Source organism: Battus philenor, unplaced genomic scaffold (assembly GCF_028537555.1).
Source record: "Battus philenor isolate CCGP_79_NKW_IND1 unplaced genomic scaffold, ilBatPhil1.0.hap1 SCAF_6, whole genome shotgun sequence".
Lineage (NCBI taxonomy): Eukaryota > Metazoa > Arthropoda > Insecta > Lepidoptera > Papilionidae > Battus > Battus philenor.
This window is the reverse complement of record NW_027181726.1, coordinates 12,653,234-12,670,741: the sequence shown is the minus strand read 5'-3', so window position 1 is coordinate 12,670,741 and position 17,508 is coordinate 12,653,234. Positions and strand designations below refer to the sequence as shown.

At 30.5% G+C, this 17,508-nt stretch overlaps 1 protein-coding gene across 1 annotated transcript in view; it reads left to right on the top strand.

Moving 5' to 3' along the window:
* The first annotated feature begins 4,947 nt into the window (after positions 1–4,947).
* The window catches only part of LOC137930564 (nitric oxide synthase-like), a 32,354-nt gene continuing 19,793 nt past the window's right edge, over positions 4,948–17,508 (top strand). Inside the window, exon 1 of the mRNA XM_068773856.1 lies at positions 4,948–5,286. Coding sequence (XP_068629957.1) covers positions 5,050–5,286 — 237 coding nt within the window. The 5' untranslated portion in view covers positions 4,948–5,049. The remainder of the gene's footprint in view (positions 5,287–17,508) is intronic.

Below are 17,508 nucleotides of genomic sequence, written 5' to 3'. Positions count from 1 at the left end.
AAATTCCTTTAACAGTAATTGAATTATCGCAATATATTTTTCTTCTCGTATTTTAAAATATATCTCTTTTGCTACAGTCGTATATTGAATGTCATAAAATTTGTGATTATAAGCTAGTCCTAAGAAATGTATTCATATTTTCTATTAATCATATTTTAAATTTAATATAATGAAACTTCCTAATAACCAATATTTCTGTGTTACTACAATATAAACGAACATTGTACTTGTCTTCTAATTCTTAAATAATGTAATTTTATCAAAGAAATTTTTTCGAAAATATAATTGATAACTTATATTTAATATTTATAGGTATAATTAATAATCACACAATTACGTATTGCACCATATCAAGTAGCAGTCGAAGTTATAATTTGGCTGTGTATATGATAAAGAGATTGCATTATTCCGGTCTATCAAATATTCGTCTGTTATTTATCAAATAAAGTTCCTTCGTATTCATCAATTGTTTTGTTTATACATTTCCCACCGTGTCTCGTTAAAACCACTGATTAAATTAATGAGTCATTGTATTTTTAACACTATCAAAATTAATTGACTATTTACATTATTGTTGTAAGGAAAATCTTTAGTAATGTCATATCACACGAGATTAATAACCCGATAATCCCTTAAGACAAAAACATAGGTTTTTTTACTTCTGCATTTACACATAATATTTTTTCACTTAGGATCATTTACACTAATCACTTGTATATTAAACTATAAAATATTTAAAGAATAGAAAGCATAATTGAATTAGGCTCATCAATAATCAGCGCCCAGCATCCGGCTTCTTTCGATGACATTAACAAAATCGTCTGTCCTTGTCACACCCCACGCTGCGCATACAGGTCCGGGTTCTCTACTCTAGACCTTCAGGTCCCATGTGTGGCCTGACGACTGCTTCCACTTGCCAATGCGCTGGGCTACATAATTATTATTGTTCATCTACGGGTCTCTTCATTCCTTATTCCAACGAGTCTTATTAGAAATCAGAGGCCATTGTTCAGTACTGGATGCTCTATAGTTGAATTGATAATAATTACAACGGAATACTTTGAAAACAAGCCATAATCTAAATAGTGTTTTAGGCAAATGGTGACTGAAGTTGGTAATTAAATAAATATATGATAATAATTAATGTATCAAAAACATGGCTGTTATTATCGCGCTGCCTGTAAATGTCAAACATTGACATGCAAACAATGATGTTTTCCGGTTTGAACAGTTGTCCGTGAAAGGATTTAATTATGAAATAGCATAATCTTTATATCTTTACCTACAAATTCACCTATACCAAGACTCGAATGACATTTATATGCACAGCGTTGGTAAATTTAATAAAAAAAATTTCGAATTTGGAATAAAAACGTTCTTGGCAATATTAAAATAAACTTTCGCAGCATCGATACATTTTTATATATAATTCACACTTATGCATTATTATGTAGAATTGTCAATGCTCATATACAAATTTCCAGAGGATGGACAGCAACGTTCTCTGCGTACCATAATACCACACTGCGATCGCCATCGCTGGATACGGTAGCGCAAGACTTGTCAACGTGACGATCTTTGGCGACGGCTTATGCCTTGCGTAGGGCGTTTGTCTGTTGATTTTTTGATTAATTACGAGTCAGAAAAGAAATAGAAAAGCAATTTATATTAAAAGTTAGTGTCTTTTTGTCTGCTAAATTTTTTGTTTCACGTTTACACTTATTACGTATATTTCAAGGCCATGCCAGTGTCAGTGACTGTATCTATTATTCGACTCCGTTTTATTTAATGCCAAGAACAATTAGCTGAAATATGTTTCTGAAACAAATTAAATAAAACCATTGTGAAATCTTTAAATAGTATTGTACCAGCAGATGGCGTCTAGTTTTTGAGTTAAATTAATATATATTAATAAAATAAGTAATGATAATGATAGACAACTCTGGTAGTAATGAGAGACAAGTATTTTTATTGTGAATGCTTGTCACGCAAAATGAGCTCGCATGTCAACACTCACACGAGTGTCATAGGTCGCCATCAATGGTCCAGCGACTTTAATTGTTTCCGGGAAATTTTACACAGCATGACATGTCACGTACGTTAGAATCCGATAAATGAAACCTAATAACGCTACTGTCGGTTTAACACTATCGAAACAGGACCATACCTTTTCCGAAATTTAATAGGTTGAGCAAGCAGTTAATAAATTTATCTGAATTGAAATATGGTTTTACACTCAAGGCCTCGTTGGCAATTACTCTAAGAGCCATGCTCGGAATTTCACCATGAGATCGAATCTAAAGCGAGGAGATCTGTGGAAGAATGAAAGTAACGGACATATCCCAGTAGATTGAAAAGTTAAAGTGGCAATGGGCAGGCCTTATAACATTCATAACAGAAGACCGCTACGGCCCTAATGGTCTGGAGTGGACACCACGGACCAGCAAAAGCAGCGCAGGACGTTCTCCAAAATAGTGAACAGCTATTACGAGAAAGATTTCATATCCATTACATTATTAAGAAAAAATTATGGAAAAAGGACACAGTGGAGTGGATACATGTCCACTCATTAGTTAAACAGACGACCTTATCAAGGACCTTGACAACTATTTAAGTCTATTGGAATTTCATGGAGGAGGTTTATGTCCAATTGTGGACATCCTAGCGCTGAAGTTATTTTGATGATGATAAAATTTATTTCGTCTGATTTGCGTGTAAAACTGTAATTTATATTGTCATTATATATTTAATTACCATTCTAAACAATCACCATCATGCCGATAGCATATTTTGTATAAAAAAATTAACAGGATACAATAAATTTTAAGTTTTACCTATCTTATAAGTCTGAGAGTTATAAGAAACGTAAAACTGATTTCAACTTGGCTTTAAAAAATTAGCAAAGATTTTATTTATGCTAGTTAATTCTGTTTAATGTATTATAATAATAAATACAGTAAAGAAAAAATGTGTGTGAGTATTGTTAACAAATAATGATACTTTGCTTAAGCAAACGATTGTGACGTTAATGTGAATGACAGGCCAACTGTCTGATAAAACAATTGGTGAATAAGTGGAGGGATTTCCTGGTACATCAAGTCTTTCCTTAACAATGACTCAAATTATTTTATGTTCTAATGTGGTTTTTACGAAATTATTCATTTTTTCACTTGGAACTTAAAATATTTTTTTACATCGTTTATTAATACTGTTGTTAGGTGCGCAGAAGCAGTGTCTTACAATACCATGTTTGCGCTTGTTACAATGAGATTGGGCTCTAATTTAAAGTTGACTGCGCTGGTTTATCACCATCACACAAGCACTTGAATATAAATAAGCAGCATAATTAACCTTTACAGAGGTATCATTCTAGAAGACGTCTTAAAGAGATCACTGCATATGTCCAATGACGTCAATGAGATATTTGAGAGAACGTCAAAAGTAAAGTGAAATTGTCATTTAAAACTCCCAGGCATTAGGAAGACAGGTATTTTTTCTTAGATTGTTAGAACTGTCTATAGACATTTGCCAAGCGTCTGTTTTTCTAAAGTTGGGATATAATTTGGCTCAGCCCAAACTATTTTAATGGATTTTTTGTGTTTCAAACGCGTTAAGTCTCGATTGGTGCCAAAATAGCTGAATCTTTTAAAAGAAAAGCGACAAAAACTCGATTCATATCATTCTGTAATCATCAAATTCGCCTGATTATGCTTCGTGCAACTTCTGGCTATTTAGCAACCTCAAAAGGTCATGATTTTGACATGATTAAGGAAATAAAGACCCAATCGAAGAAAGTCTTGAAGGCTGTACCGGAATAACACTATTCCCACTGTTTCAAGGACTGATAAAACCGTTGTCAAATTTGCTTTGAAGGGTTTAAAATTGATTTGAAAGAATAAGTGAAGAATGTACATCTTGTGAACAAATTCATCTTACTTTTTCATTATAGTATTATATGAAATTCACAAAAAAATTTTAATGTAAAATCTTTCTTTTATCTTTTTACGTAATCTAACGTTGCAAAGTATACTACATAGATAGGCTAAAATCGTTGCGAAATTTTTTATCATCATAATTATCATTTCAACCGCAAGACTGCTCTGCACTACTGGATATGGGCTTACCTCGAAAATTTCTACTAGAATGGGCTGCAAGTGGCCTACATTCAGCGTCTTCCGCCAACCTTAACAAGGTCTTCTATTGGTCGTACTCTCTTTCCAGGACTCAGCGTACATTTATTCTGCAAATGATAACGACTGCCCACTATTACTTTAACTTCCAAATCCTTTGTGCTTTATCAGGTACTGAAGTCCATATAATGGTAAATATTGTAAAGATAAATAGTTTTACGAGACATTGATAATCTTTACTTTTCTTTACTAATATGTACATTTATAATTTCATATTTAAATTAGCAATATATAATTATCCAAAAGAACCGGATATATGCGTACCGGTTTCCAATAGCAAACCAGTTTTCTGCTCTACATCAATTTTTTATCATGGCCACGTTTTTATACTTTATAGGTTAAATCCTAATTTAAAAATTATACTCATCTTTTTATAGTTGTGTATCAAGTTTTTTTCTCATCGTCATATCTGTCATCGTAAATTAAATAATTAAATTCAATTTTAATAAAGATTTGAAAGAACTATAGAGTAGTTAATAGTGTGTATAGCTCATTAAAAATGTTATATACAAAGCCAAAGATTTTGTCAAAGTCAATTTCGATCAAGGAAACGTAACACGTAATGGACAACTTTTTATTGACGTCTTTTACCTTGGCCAGGGGTGCTGGTGTCCGGTTTATCTAATACATCGTAATGCTGTGTGACGTGTGATTGTTGATTGTTTTTTGCGTCCGATGTTTAGAAACCCGGCCCGTTGCCGAGACAACCGCGTAGTCTCAGTTCTAGATCGGACATACCGCCGTATGCATATATATTATGCTGCATCTATTGTTACGGTCAGTCCGTGCCGCAATAATTTCAGTGATCGTGTTACGGAAGCTCTGAATAAATTGATTTTACATTAGCATTTCGTCTGTAATGTTTAAATATTGTTGCGTGAAAGACGAGAACGGAAGCGACGGGAAAATGGAGCACGTGAACGGTCATCACAAAGCGCCCGTTTGCCCTTTCCGAAGTGATGTTGAAAATGTTCAAAGAAACGGTAAACAGAATTTACGTTTGAAAGTTCCGATGCCTTTAAAACTGAAGAACCACTTGGTATCCGAAGAAAACTTCGATATCCTGCATTCAAATCTTGATGAAGTTGCAAATTTTGTAAGTAAATCTATACTACACATTCCATTGATCATTCAATAAAATGAATAATTTTTTTATGTACTAATTATTAAAAGAGATTCTATTATAACAAGACATAATAATTTTTTTACATCAAAGAAATTTTTCTTTTGTTTTGTTGAATATATTTCAAAGCGATCAAATAGTAATTAATTTATTTTGTTATTTTAATTATGTCTCAAATGAATTGATTTAGTCGTTAATTTATTTAGAAAATGCTTTAATTATTAAAATGGCTTCAAAAGTAGAAATGTTTATTAATTATTAATATTTATAAATATTAATTGTTATTTATTTTACACGACATATTTTAGTTTAGTCGCATATTGAATATTACTTTTATAAATTATTTAATTTAAAGTTAATATTTATCTAGAATTATTTTTTCATTTGTTTCATGTTTATTTGTGGTAAATATTAGGGTTTTTTCACTATTTTTTTCATATAATATAAATTTGAGACAAAACTATTTCCGATTCATAAGCTTTAACCAAGTCTTTTAACAAAATTTATTTTTACTATACTTTGTTTTTAAATTTATGTTTTTCAAAAATGATTGTTCAAGAAATAAGTATCTTAAGTGTAAGGAGGCAGAACATGCCTTACTTAAAAATATATCAAATATAGTATGAAATATTCATATATAATATTAAATCAAACAAAAATAATCATAACAAAACACAATCAGATCAAATAACAATCGACAAACACTGCTCTCCATTATTTACGTACCGATACTTTTCATAATTTTTTTTATAATTAATTTTGATAAAGAATTATCGACTTTATTTATATAATGATTGCTTATATTTATGTGTTCGTATAATTTTCAATAAAATTTTACACTGTCCTAGAATTTACTCTAGTTCCTCCAACTATATAATAAACTAAAAACTTTCTATCTGATACTCTGGTCACTATTTCTGTACTTGCAGCAAAGTGCCTGAGGCTTATTGACATTTACTGATCACTTCTTTGACTATAAATATTACATAAGAACCGCAGTGTAAGATAAAGATTTGTTCAAATCTTCGTTCGTTTAATTTATTGGATACATATACCGTCCATAAGTATTAAGTGTTTGCAGTAATTTATGGAATGTTACTCACACACGCGATTTTAATTTACTAGACTTCTGATTTATCGTACTGTAAAAGATGTTTGCCAGTAAAGTCCTCTACAAAATGTGTATAAATTAATTATTGATAGTGAGATTTTATTTATTGACTTATTAGGAAACAATGTTTACAACAAAAAAAATATTTTATATTTCGGACATTAAAAAATTTGTAATAATGTGATTACATTTTCATTGTAACGCTTTTAAATAATTTTTAAATAGTTGCATCATAGTACGTTATTTTTTTTTTATGTACGATACATACGTGATAGTCAGAGAAAAAATTTAAATATATTCTTTTAATTTATTTTGCACCTTAACAAGAGCTATTTCAGATTTTCATTGACGTTAAATACGTGATACCCATGAAAATGAAAAAAAAAATACTGTTTAAACGTATTTTAGTATGGTTACATCCTAATAAGCCTTTTTGGCCTTTTCATTGACGTTACATAAGAAAAAGCTAGGAAATAGTAATGATTTTCTTTATCATTTTTCATTTAAATTGTCTTTTTTTTTTAATAAATTTAGCTGAATTATTTTGGCCCCCGCCGAAAATTGTTCGTTGTACCACATTAGAAAATGTATTTTATTTGCCATATATAGATTAAAGTAACAAAACAATTTCATAAGTATATATCTACGTTAAACGTCATCAAGGAATAACAAGAAATATTAAATTCATATAGTCGAAACCCCGTCAAACAAGTGCTCTATGTTTCATTCGATTGACGATTAATCATCAAATCGCTAAGCGTTTTCCTAAATATTAAACAATGCACTATATCTAAATATACCGACATCTCAGGAAATCTGTTTATAAAGCAATGTTTGCACATTTGTACACGCAGTTAAATTTAGATCTGACGCGTATCGGAACTACATAACTTGCGCACAGATTTTGATATTGTTCAAAAATGTGATTAATCTAATTTCTGAACATTACGCGATCGTCGTAATGTTTAAAATGCTCCAACAATATTTTATTTACGTCCTGATATGATTTGAAATAGCTTCAACGGTTTGCAAGATCTATAATAAAGAATCGTGTTTGCGAAAAGAAATTAATATTTCTTTAATTTACTAATGACTTTAAATATGACTTATAAGATGATTTACGCTTGCATCACCATTTGTCCATCATGATCATTATCATCATTTCAGTCGAAGAACGTTCACATTTGTACATGGCCCTAGCTCATAGATTTTAAATAGGACCGGTAGGAAGCGGCTTGCATACAACGTCTTCCATCCTGCTTAGGGGTAGACATTCTACGCTACACTTGCCGATCCTTGGCTAAGATTCCAGATTCATAAGGTCCCAGTGCCATTTCTTCTGTGCGCTATGTGCCCTATTATTTCCACTTCAATACATCTTCTACATCTTCTTTCACTCTTCTAAATATATTTGTCTCATTTTTTTTACGTATTGAAACAGTTTTGTAACGAAGGCTTGTAATCTTGTAAATATTATAAAGAGCTAAAGTTGGAGATAAGATTCCTCATTAATGCAAAATTGCATGCTTAATTCAATTATAGAAAAATATTAAGTAAAAATAGATGTACACGTAATATTTACAAATACATTGATTCTTTTTAAATGAAGCCATCAATTTGAAAGGATATTTCTACCATGAGATACGAATATTGCAAGAATTAATAGTGATTCTTTTTATATATAAACAATTGTTAAAATGAAAACAATATTTTTAATAGAAATACTTGAAAATTAATAAAGTTTTTATCTCAAAAATAAATTCCATGAATAGAATAAATTAAAAACTATTTTTGTCAAGAAAATTAGTCGTAACATCTATCGATGCCGTCATATTGCCTAATGATTCGAAATAGCAATTAGTATAGCACTGTACAAGATATTGCGGCGTTCACTCTCGGTTTTTTCCAATTTGTTATACGATACGTTTTTATTCCGAATTAAATAGTAAATATTTGTTACAATTATTTGGATCACAGAAGGAAAACAAAGAAAATACCTTTATTACTCAATAGACTAAACTAGAACAAATAACGAAATAATTAATACGCACACGCAAGATAGCAATGCGGATTTTTCCGGATAAATAGTTCTAACATTTAATAATGAACTTAAGAACAAAGTTATAGCATATCATCATAAAATAACAGTTCTGCATGCAGTCATAATCTTGCCTGCTTGTAACTTATTCATTCATCTATTCATTGTTTTAAGTTATTGTCCATAAGGATCGATGCTCGGATTTTTATAAATATTTTGTTTCGTAAAAAAGTAATACAATACTTTTACTATTTTTAGGAGATGAAACGTGGTATTGCATTCACTTGATTATAAGTGATACGTTCTTTTATAAACGAACTAATTCTAGTCAGTCTTTAGATATACAAATGAACTGATAATCTAATATTGCCTTGCCTTAAGAAAATTCGTGAAACATTCGCATGATCTTACGTAATTGTTAAAAATGAAGCCTATGGGAACCTTCCTGAATTGCGAAGTGCGTTTAAAATTTAACATAATCGTCACATGTGGTTACAATATGCTCAGTATTTATATTATTTTAATCTAGTGTTTAGGGTTATGTGATGCCTCAAAACACGTCTGCCGCGTTGAGTTCAACATAAACACGTTAGAAAAAAAACAATTGACTGCTTTACGATTTGCAAACTGCCTTCGTTATATGTGACTAAATATTATAAATGTATTGTACATAGAATCAATTATATGAAGTCAGCTTCATCTTAATAATTTATAAATCTATTATTTAAATTTTTTTTTAACTTGTCTATAATTGGAAACCTCACATTTTAATTTTAATCGCCTATTGCCTTTTCTGTTTTACTTCAACATTTTACTTCGCTTATGACGATGATTATAATAATATACCCATTGTTTCTTTTGGATGGCGAAAAATAGAATAACTTAATACATTTTAATTAATACGAAAATGTAATTCGTACATTAGCCTACAGTTGAAAACGTTCAATAAAAACAATAGGCTGTTTCGTTTTCGAATTAAACTACTTTTAATTCAAAATTGTTATAATAACTGTTTTGACGTAAAAATAAAACAAAGTAGTTTATTCCGTGATCAATTTGATAGAATTAAATAAACGTTTTTCTTCTATATTTTATTTTTGTGTTTGTTGCTTCACTATAATAACTAAGTCAATTCTTCGTTGTCTCAAACGTAAGCATATGATCTCAGAAATCTTTGACGTTATAATAAATGTCCTTAAAAACCAGGTAATTTTAAGATGCGTCAACCAAGCTGTTAACCTGTCAAGCTATGCGAAGTAAATGATTTTTAATAATTTGTACCCAAAACCACAAGTTAAATGCTATATCTTTTATGAATGTTTTAATTTTCGTTATGTTAATTAGATAGCTTTAAATATGTTTTAATATGTTCAGGAAGAAATATTTTTATTTATATTTGTTACAATATGATAAAGACTTAATTTTGTCCGCAGCGTGTCTTCTAAGAAATAATCAGAGAGCATATTTCAAATGAAATTTATTAGGGACTCTATCACCTTAATTAATATTGCCGCTAACGGCGCGATGACGGTGTCACGGAATTAAATGGACAGGCTTCATTTTTCGCCTGATAACACATATCTCAGTATAATTATTTATTTGAAACGAAATATTAAAAACGCCAGGTCAACAAATTCGTGTTACTTTTGGGTTTTTCAACGTCATATTTTAATGTTGTATGTCTTAATACCTACATTATTCGGTATATACATTTGTTTACTATTAACATCTTTTAAATATTCATAGCGATGTATTAGGGGCACCTTTGCGGTAATGTCGCTTTTTTAAAGTTAAATTCACCCAACCATATTTTAAAGTATTAGATACTTTACAATTTATTCACTTTCAACAACCTTTTTCCATCTAGTATACAAATTTTCCATGCCAAAGCGGTAAAAAACAATCGGTTTTTCTGTAAAATAGATAGACAGAAACGACATTACTTTCTGGTCCCTCTAATATATTATCAAGATTTGGATAACCTTCGCCTTATCTCTAAGATCTAAGCTCAACATATTGTTAAACGTTCATCAAAATTATAAGAATATTTCTTGAACAATGAACCATTGAAAAGGCGGCCTTTATATTTTTTTTTAAATCTTAACCAATCTACTGAATTGGTTAAATTGGTTACAATTCAGGGTCCGTAACAATATTGAACCGAGAATGAGCCAATGAGTACTGATGACTGTACAAATTTGCAACACTTAACAATGTTATCATAATTTGTATCGTAAATTCTCTTCAATAGAAAAAAAACATGATTTCAAATTTAATTAATTTCTATATTAACTATTGATTCCCAATACGTATACGGAAATGTATTTCCACAAACACTCAGGTATTTTTCTAGGACATGTAATGTACAATGTAAAAAATCATTTATCATTTCAGCGGTAGGTGCATTGGATATATTCTACCACCAGATTCCAATATAAATACCAAAAGCAAAAACAAATTATATAAACATATAAATCGACTTCTTTGAGTCAGTAAATATCTTTACGCGTAATGTATACGTATAATATTACCACTGGTTCATAATCATCATATGATCAGAAAGCAAAGCTAGATTATAAAAATTTGAAAAAACTATATACTACAAAACAAATATGTAATTTTGAAATATTTTAAAGAAATTGCGTAGCTATCCTGAGTTTCTGTGTTTCATGTTTTAAGTATCCTGAGTGTTGTTCCTTTTTAGGTCTGAGGCATTTATTTTTCGATGGTAAATTCAGTTAATAAGATATGGATTACCATTCATATAAAAATATTTGAATTTGAATATTAAAGTATCTCGCTTATTCAACACGTAAATAAAATAGTTTAACTTTATTTGAGATATAACTTACTCATGGTGTGTTTTTAATTGGAGATATAATGAAAATGTATCGATTTTTCCACTTAAACTCATCTTGTGGCAATGACGTCAAGATAGGTAAATATATTGAAATATAAGCAATGGGTACATTTGATAGTTGTACGTCGTTAAATTTGTCGAAAGCAATATATAGGCTTCTATTCAATCCTCCATATACAACAGTGAATGTCTTCCGACCGATTATTTGCATTTTTAAAGCTTCATTTCAATCATTTCACATAAACTTTCACGCATAAAATTAAAGCGAAAAGTCTATAAGGAGGATAATAAAAAAAAATAACGTGAAAATGGTGTCGAAATATTGTGGATAATATTATGGTTATTTGTTAAACTTTTGTGTATTTTATACCGTGTACTTTTTGAATGGCCCCAAATAAATAAGTAAATAAAACTTCAGTACACATTGAACAAATTTACTAAGTACAGTTCATTTGTTCAATAAAGTTATGGTTGATGATTGGGTCAGTAAGTTCTCACTTACTTCTACCTTCAGACGTCCGCCGATCGTGGGAACAATGCCCATGAGTGGATCGTGCTAATTCATTAACAAAGCAGCTCTTGTCGAGTTCGGCGTTCGCATTAAATAATAACGTTGGAGTTTCCCGAACACCTTGTTAGTATGTTATTATTAATTTATTGCTCCGCTTCCCGTATCGCCGTTCGAAGGCATTCCTACATTTTAATAAAACGATAAGCTAACCTTGATGGACAGCGGTCAAAGGATATGCCGATGTTAATTAAGTTGTAATAAACAAACTCAATGAATATTGATGTTTACATATACATAGTTAAAAAGAGGTTTTATGTGACAACTCGTTATACCTACATAGGACAAATTTTTCCTTAATGCCTTTTTAAAATTTAAATTGAGTAATGCTCAAAATTTAATATCAATTAAAAACACAACGCATTATTCCGAAAAAGTCAGTTAAAACCATCTCGACCGAAACTATCGTTCATCGTGCCGTATAAAAATTATAATATGTAAATAAATAAAATTCGGATTTTAAAAAAAGAACGTTGTCGATTTTGTTTTTAAAATATTATTAATAATATTTCATTTTTTTTAAGTGAAATCGCCCATAACCATAGATTTTTAAAAAAATAGTTGGCAGTGGCCTGCTTGCAGAGTTTTCTGTCAATATTAATAAATAAAAATCAATAACATTTATAAATAAAACGAAGGTAAAGGCTAAAGATAAATATTTGTCCATAAATATTTGTTAGGATTCTTTTTCTCAGAGGTTCTCAAGGTAAATGCTACTGCTGATTATGGACTGCTTCGTTGTCAATTGTAAATAGTCACTAAGTATGAAACGTATGAAAGGTTTTAAGCAAAGCTATGTATTATATCCTGTATAAAAACTAAATAAATGTATTCATTTTAACCGGCGTATTTTTTGACGTAGTCCACTTTTGTTTTAAAATTGTTCTCTACGAATCTTTATAAGCAACATTGTTACTTCACCATGTGCCATTAGTCAACATCAGAGGGAAAATTTTAGCTAATACAAAGCAAAGGCTTCTGAGAATTAGAACAAGGTATCAAATAATTCTTATCACAGTCGAATTAAATGACGAAAGAGCCCGTGTAATAATAAGCAAAGAGAATGCGCAACGAACCACGAAGATCGTCGAGCCGGATGCGGGGAATACCCTCTCCGAGATATAATTAGATGTCTATAGCCTTAGTGAAACACAAAACTGTTTTCGAGATAGCAATCAGAATTTTATTTTAAGACCGGCACACGTTTTGCTGGTGATGGGTTTTTTGAGTGGAGACCGTATAGGCAGGTACGGATATATGACAATATTTAATGCAAAAAGTACACATTTCAAAATTACTATTTTCTGGTTAGATGGATTTTGGTGCACAATTACAAGATCTTGTACCATCATTTCTAAATTTATAGAACTGTATTAGCATATTGGAAAAAATCATATTTTATACTTTTTCTTTTCAGCCAATAGGCCCCCACTGCAAGGCAAAGGCCTCCCTCTAAGATCGCCACAATGACAAGTCTTGCGCTGCCCGCGTTCAGTGACTTTCTTGCAATCTTAACTTTGTCGTCGCTCCACAGAGAAGACGGCCATACCTACGTCGCGTCTACCGGCTCGTGATCCATTAATTGCACTAGCTATGTGCCACTCCCCCTGCCACTGCAAATGAGCAATTCTTCGAGCAACGTCGGTGACTTTAGTTCTTCTGTCGATCTCCTCTTGTCTGATCCAATCTCGCAGCGAAACTCCAAGAATAGCTCTATTCATGTCCATATTTGGCGTCACAAAACGTGACAAAGCATATTGGCACTATTCACATTGTTTGCAAATAAATAAAACTTTCTTCGAATAGCAAAAATAGAATAGGCTAATGTTAACCATTTCATCAATAATTTTATTGTAATTTAGCATGTGCGAATTATGTGCAATGGACTATCAGTTGGTTTTAAATGTAAACAAAGACGAAATGTAACATGAAAGATAGACAAGACTGAAAGATTATGTGAAGAACGATAGAAGAGAAAGAAAATAAAAATTCTGTGAAAAAATTATATTAAAAGATTAAGTCCCTGTCCCACTCAAGATAGGGGAACGAGAGGCCCCCAATAGCGGGGGTCATTAAAAAAAAAAAAAAAAAAAAAAATGTAAACAAAGAGTTTAAATATTAATTGTGCTGACGGAGTTCAAATGATCTGAATTACAAATTACTTTAACGTTTAGAAACTGTTTTATTACTTTTTTTTATCAACACGCGCGTTTTTTAAAACTTAATATTAATATTCTTAAAAATATTCAACGGATTAAAATATTTTAAATTCATTGTAACGAAAATCTTATATTTTTAGTGAACCATTTATAATTATGAAATTGCGTGTATTATTAATCACATTAAAGTTATTAGATTTGTTAATTTATCAGTACGTTTCCTTACATTTATAATGTTCCAGTTCTCTAAATATTCCATTCATTGGTTGATTGGCATTTTTCTAAGGAAACGTTATTAATTATTTAATCTTCTACATGTTGCAAATATTCCAAGAGCCTGTGCGTCAGACCTTAATTTAATAAAACCTGAATAATTTTCAGTGCATGCTTCAAACACAAAAGGTGAGGGCGACTGTAATAAAGTATATCATATAATTGATATTTTCTTTTTGTCATATATTTTCAATTTATTAAATTGTAACGAACGTTAAAGTATAAAAGCAAAATTTTACATGTCTTATTTGGATAACTATTAAAATATTCTCCCTTAATAGACAGTTTTGATAGTTGTTTGTTACCTGTCAAAGCCACGAGTCAAACTTCACAGTCGCCTACGCGTCGACCAGTGCTGGACTTGCGTTGAGATATTCTCAGCTGTTATACAATAAAGTCGGTCTTACAACGATATGAACAGAAATCAATTCAATGACGATCAAAATTTTTATTTTAACAATTATAATATATAAGTATTATCTGTACCAGAAATTAGTAGTAAACACAATTCTTTACTCTTTATCTCAAAGTAAATTTTACGAACACAGTTTTAAACGAACGTTATCATAATGTTTCCAATATTTAATTGCATTTAAAATATACGTTTATTAAATTTGAGGACGGTTAAATTTGAACTCACATATCACAGTAGTTATCGCTATAAAACTAAATGACATAATTTTTAAAGTCGACATTATAGATAGAAACGAAGAGATGTACTCGTGTTTAATTATGTACATAGATATTTAAAAAGTCAAATCATAATATGCGATTTTAGGATGATGACGTAACTCGTCGCATTATTTGGATAAAAAAGATAAAAATTACTTTTCGAGAGACATTATAAATAAATCAACACCCAATCAAATATGAATTGAATTTTATATTCACGGTTATTAGCTATAAAAAGTTAACGGATGTAATGCGATCAGAGATAAAATGAGTACATGGCAACATAATGTTTGATTTCCTCGTATCAGATAATGACGGCGCATTCATTGATCGCGTATCATAATGATGTAATCATGTTTTTATATCTTATCATACAGATTGTTTGTATTATGACCAATACGAAGTAGTGCGTGACACGAGCTTTTGTTGTGGAGAATTTTGTGTCTAATTATGGATGCGTTGTCTGTAACCAAAATTATATAAAAACATTAAATAATTACTGAAGATTGTAGCTTGTATCAGTCTATCAGTCAGATAGTTGACAGAATTCTGTATCATAATCATATCTGTATTTATATATATATATAAATACATATGTATACCTATGTATATATGTAGATGTAAGTATTCTTGTAAGTATGTGCATTACTATACACACGTAAGTAATGTAAGTATTTGTATGTACGTACACCATACACTGCCCTTTCCTTCATGTCTCTTATCTCTATCCAAAGGTTGTCTGGTAGAGATTGCTTCGAGCGATAAGACCGCCTCTTGTACCATATGAACTTCTTTTCTCTATTTTTTTTCTATGGTGTACAAAAAAGTGTCAATAAATTAACTAAATGATTGTCAAAATATATATAATATGTTAGAAAAATACAAATTTACAAACAAACGAACATAAACGTACATAGACATATATACTTAAGCATACATACTTATGTATATAACATATATACTTATAAAAAATAAGGTGTAATACATATTATAAATATAACACAATAATAAATAAAAACATCTAACTGACTTCGATCAGTATTGATTTGATCGCACTTGCCTCAGAAAGAAACAGAAGAAGAAAAAGAAATGAATTAACAGATACATAATTGTAATTGTATATTGTGATATACTTTTAAACAATATACACAAAGGAGATCGACGGACAGTGATAGTAAATAGTGATGGACTACCGCTCGACCTGTTGCACTATTTCTTTGCACGATCATTCAGTCCTTTGTTCAATAGCAGTGCTTTTCGGCACGATCCTTTGGTCAATTATTCTGCGAAGGTCAGGTATATATATACATAGTCTTGATCGTATAAAATAGCAATAAGAGATCTAGAGTATAACCTATCTAATTATTTTTAATAAAGACAATAAATACGTAAGTGTCATTGTCAAACTTTTTGGAAATTACACATAAAGAAAAACCATTTCAGCACTAAAATTTAAGGAACACTACAATAAGTTTGTAATAATTATGAGAATATGGGACTTACCCGCAAACTTGTTATAGTGTCCATTTTGGACTCGCGGATAGTCAATGCGAACATTTGAATACTTGAATATTTTAGACTTAATAGAGAGTTAATTTTTATTAGCTCTAATTTTTTAAATCTTGTATTAATATTCTTTCGTCAGTTTTAAAAGGTTTTAAATGTTATGTATAGGTATTTTCGTTGCAAATACAGAAGTAATCATATCTGTTTTCGCTATATATAAATGTCCAGAAGAATTTTTAATGTTAAATTAATTAGTTTCTAGAGTAATCACCTTTTTAACATATTGTCCGAATAAGTCCGCATTTGAAATTTTAGTATATTCAAACTATTTTGATAATATGAAGCAATTTACTTTTACAAGAGAGGGAGAGATCATTGTCACTTTTCACTCAAATCTTCTCCATATTAATTAGATCGATCTATCACGAGCATACAGTTGAAATGATCAAGTATCGCTGTCTCGATTTATGCAACCTTAAATGTTACATTCCCGAAAAAACTAGAAAACTCTGGTCAAACGTTACTTCCAATTTACGACATAATATAGCTGAACTATATGATAACTGCTTTTGAAAATTAGAAAAAAAATATCGAGTCTATATGCAAATAACTTTTTATGAGCTATTATATCCCAGTGATAGAGAAGTGACAAGTCGCGAGTTGGGTTCCCGAGATACAATCTCAAATAATTCACACTCTTTGCATTAATTATATAGGATTGCCTCTAATCACAAACAGAGAATTAACAGTTGTATTTTTTGCGTACCATAATACCACACGCCACCGCCAACACGCCTGCCAAAATATCCCCACTAGATATCTTTCGGGGAGGCCTACTCCTGGCAGTGGCAGTATATTGCCTGTAACGACATCGTAGAGATGTGGTAATAAAAATCGACGACTATATCCTAATCAGCCCAGAGGCATAACGCAATTCATGGTTTTTTAGGATCTCTTAGTAAATACAATAGTATGTTCCTGAAATCGTGTACAAGATTAACATTTAAT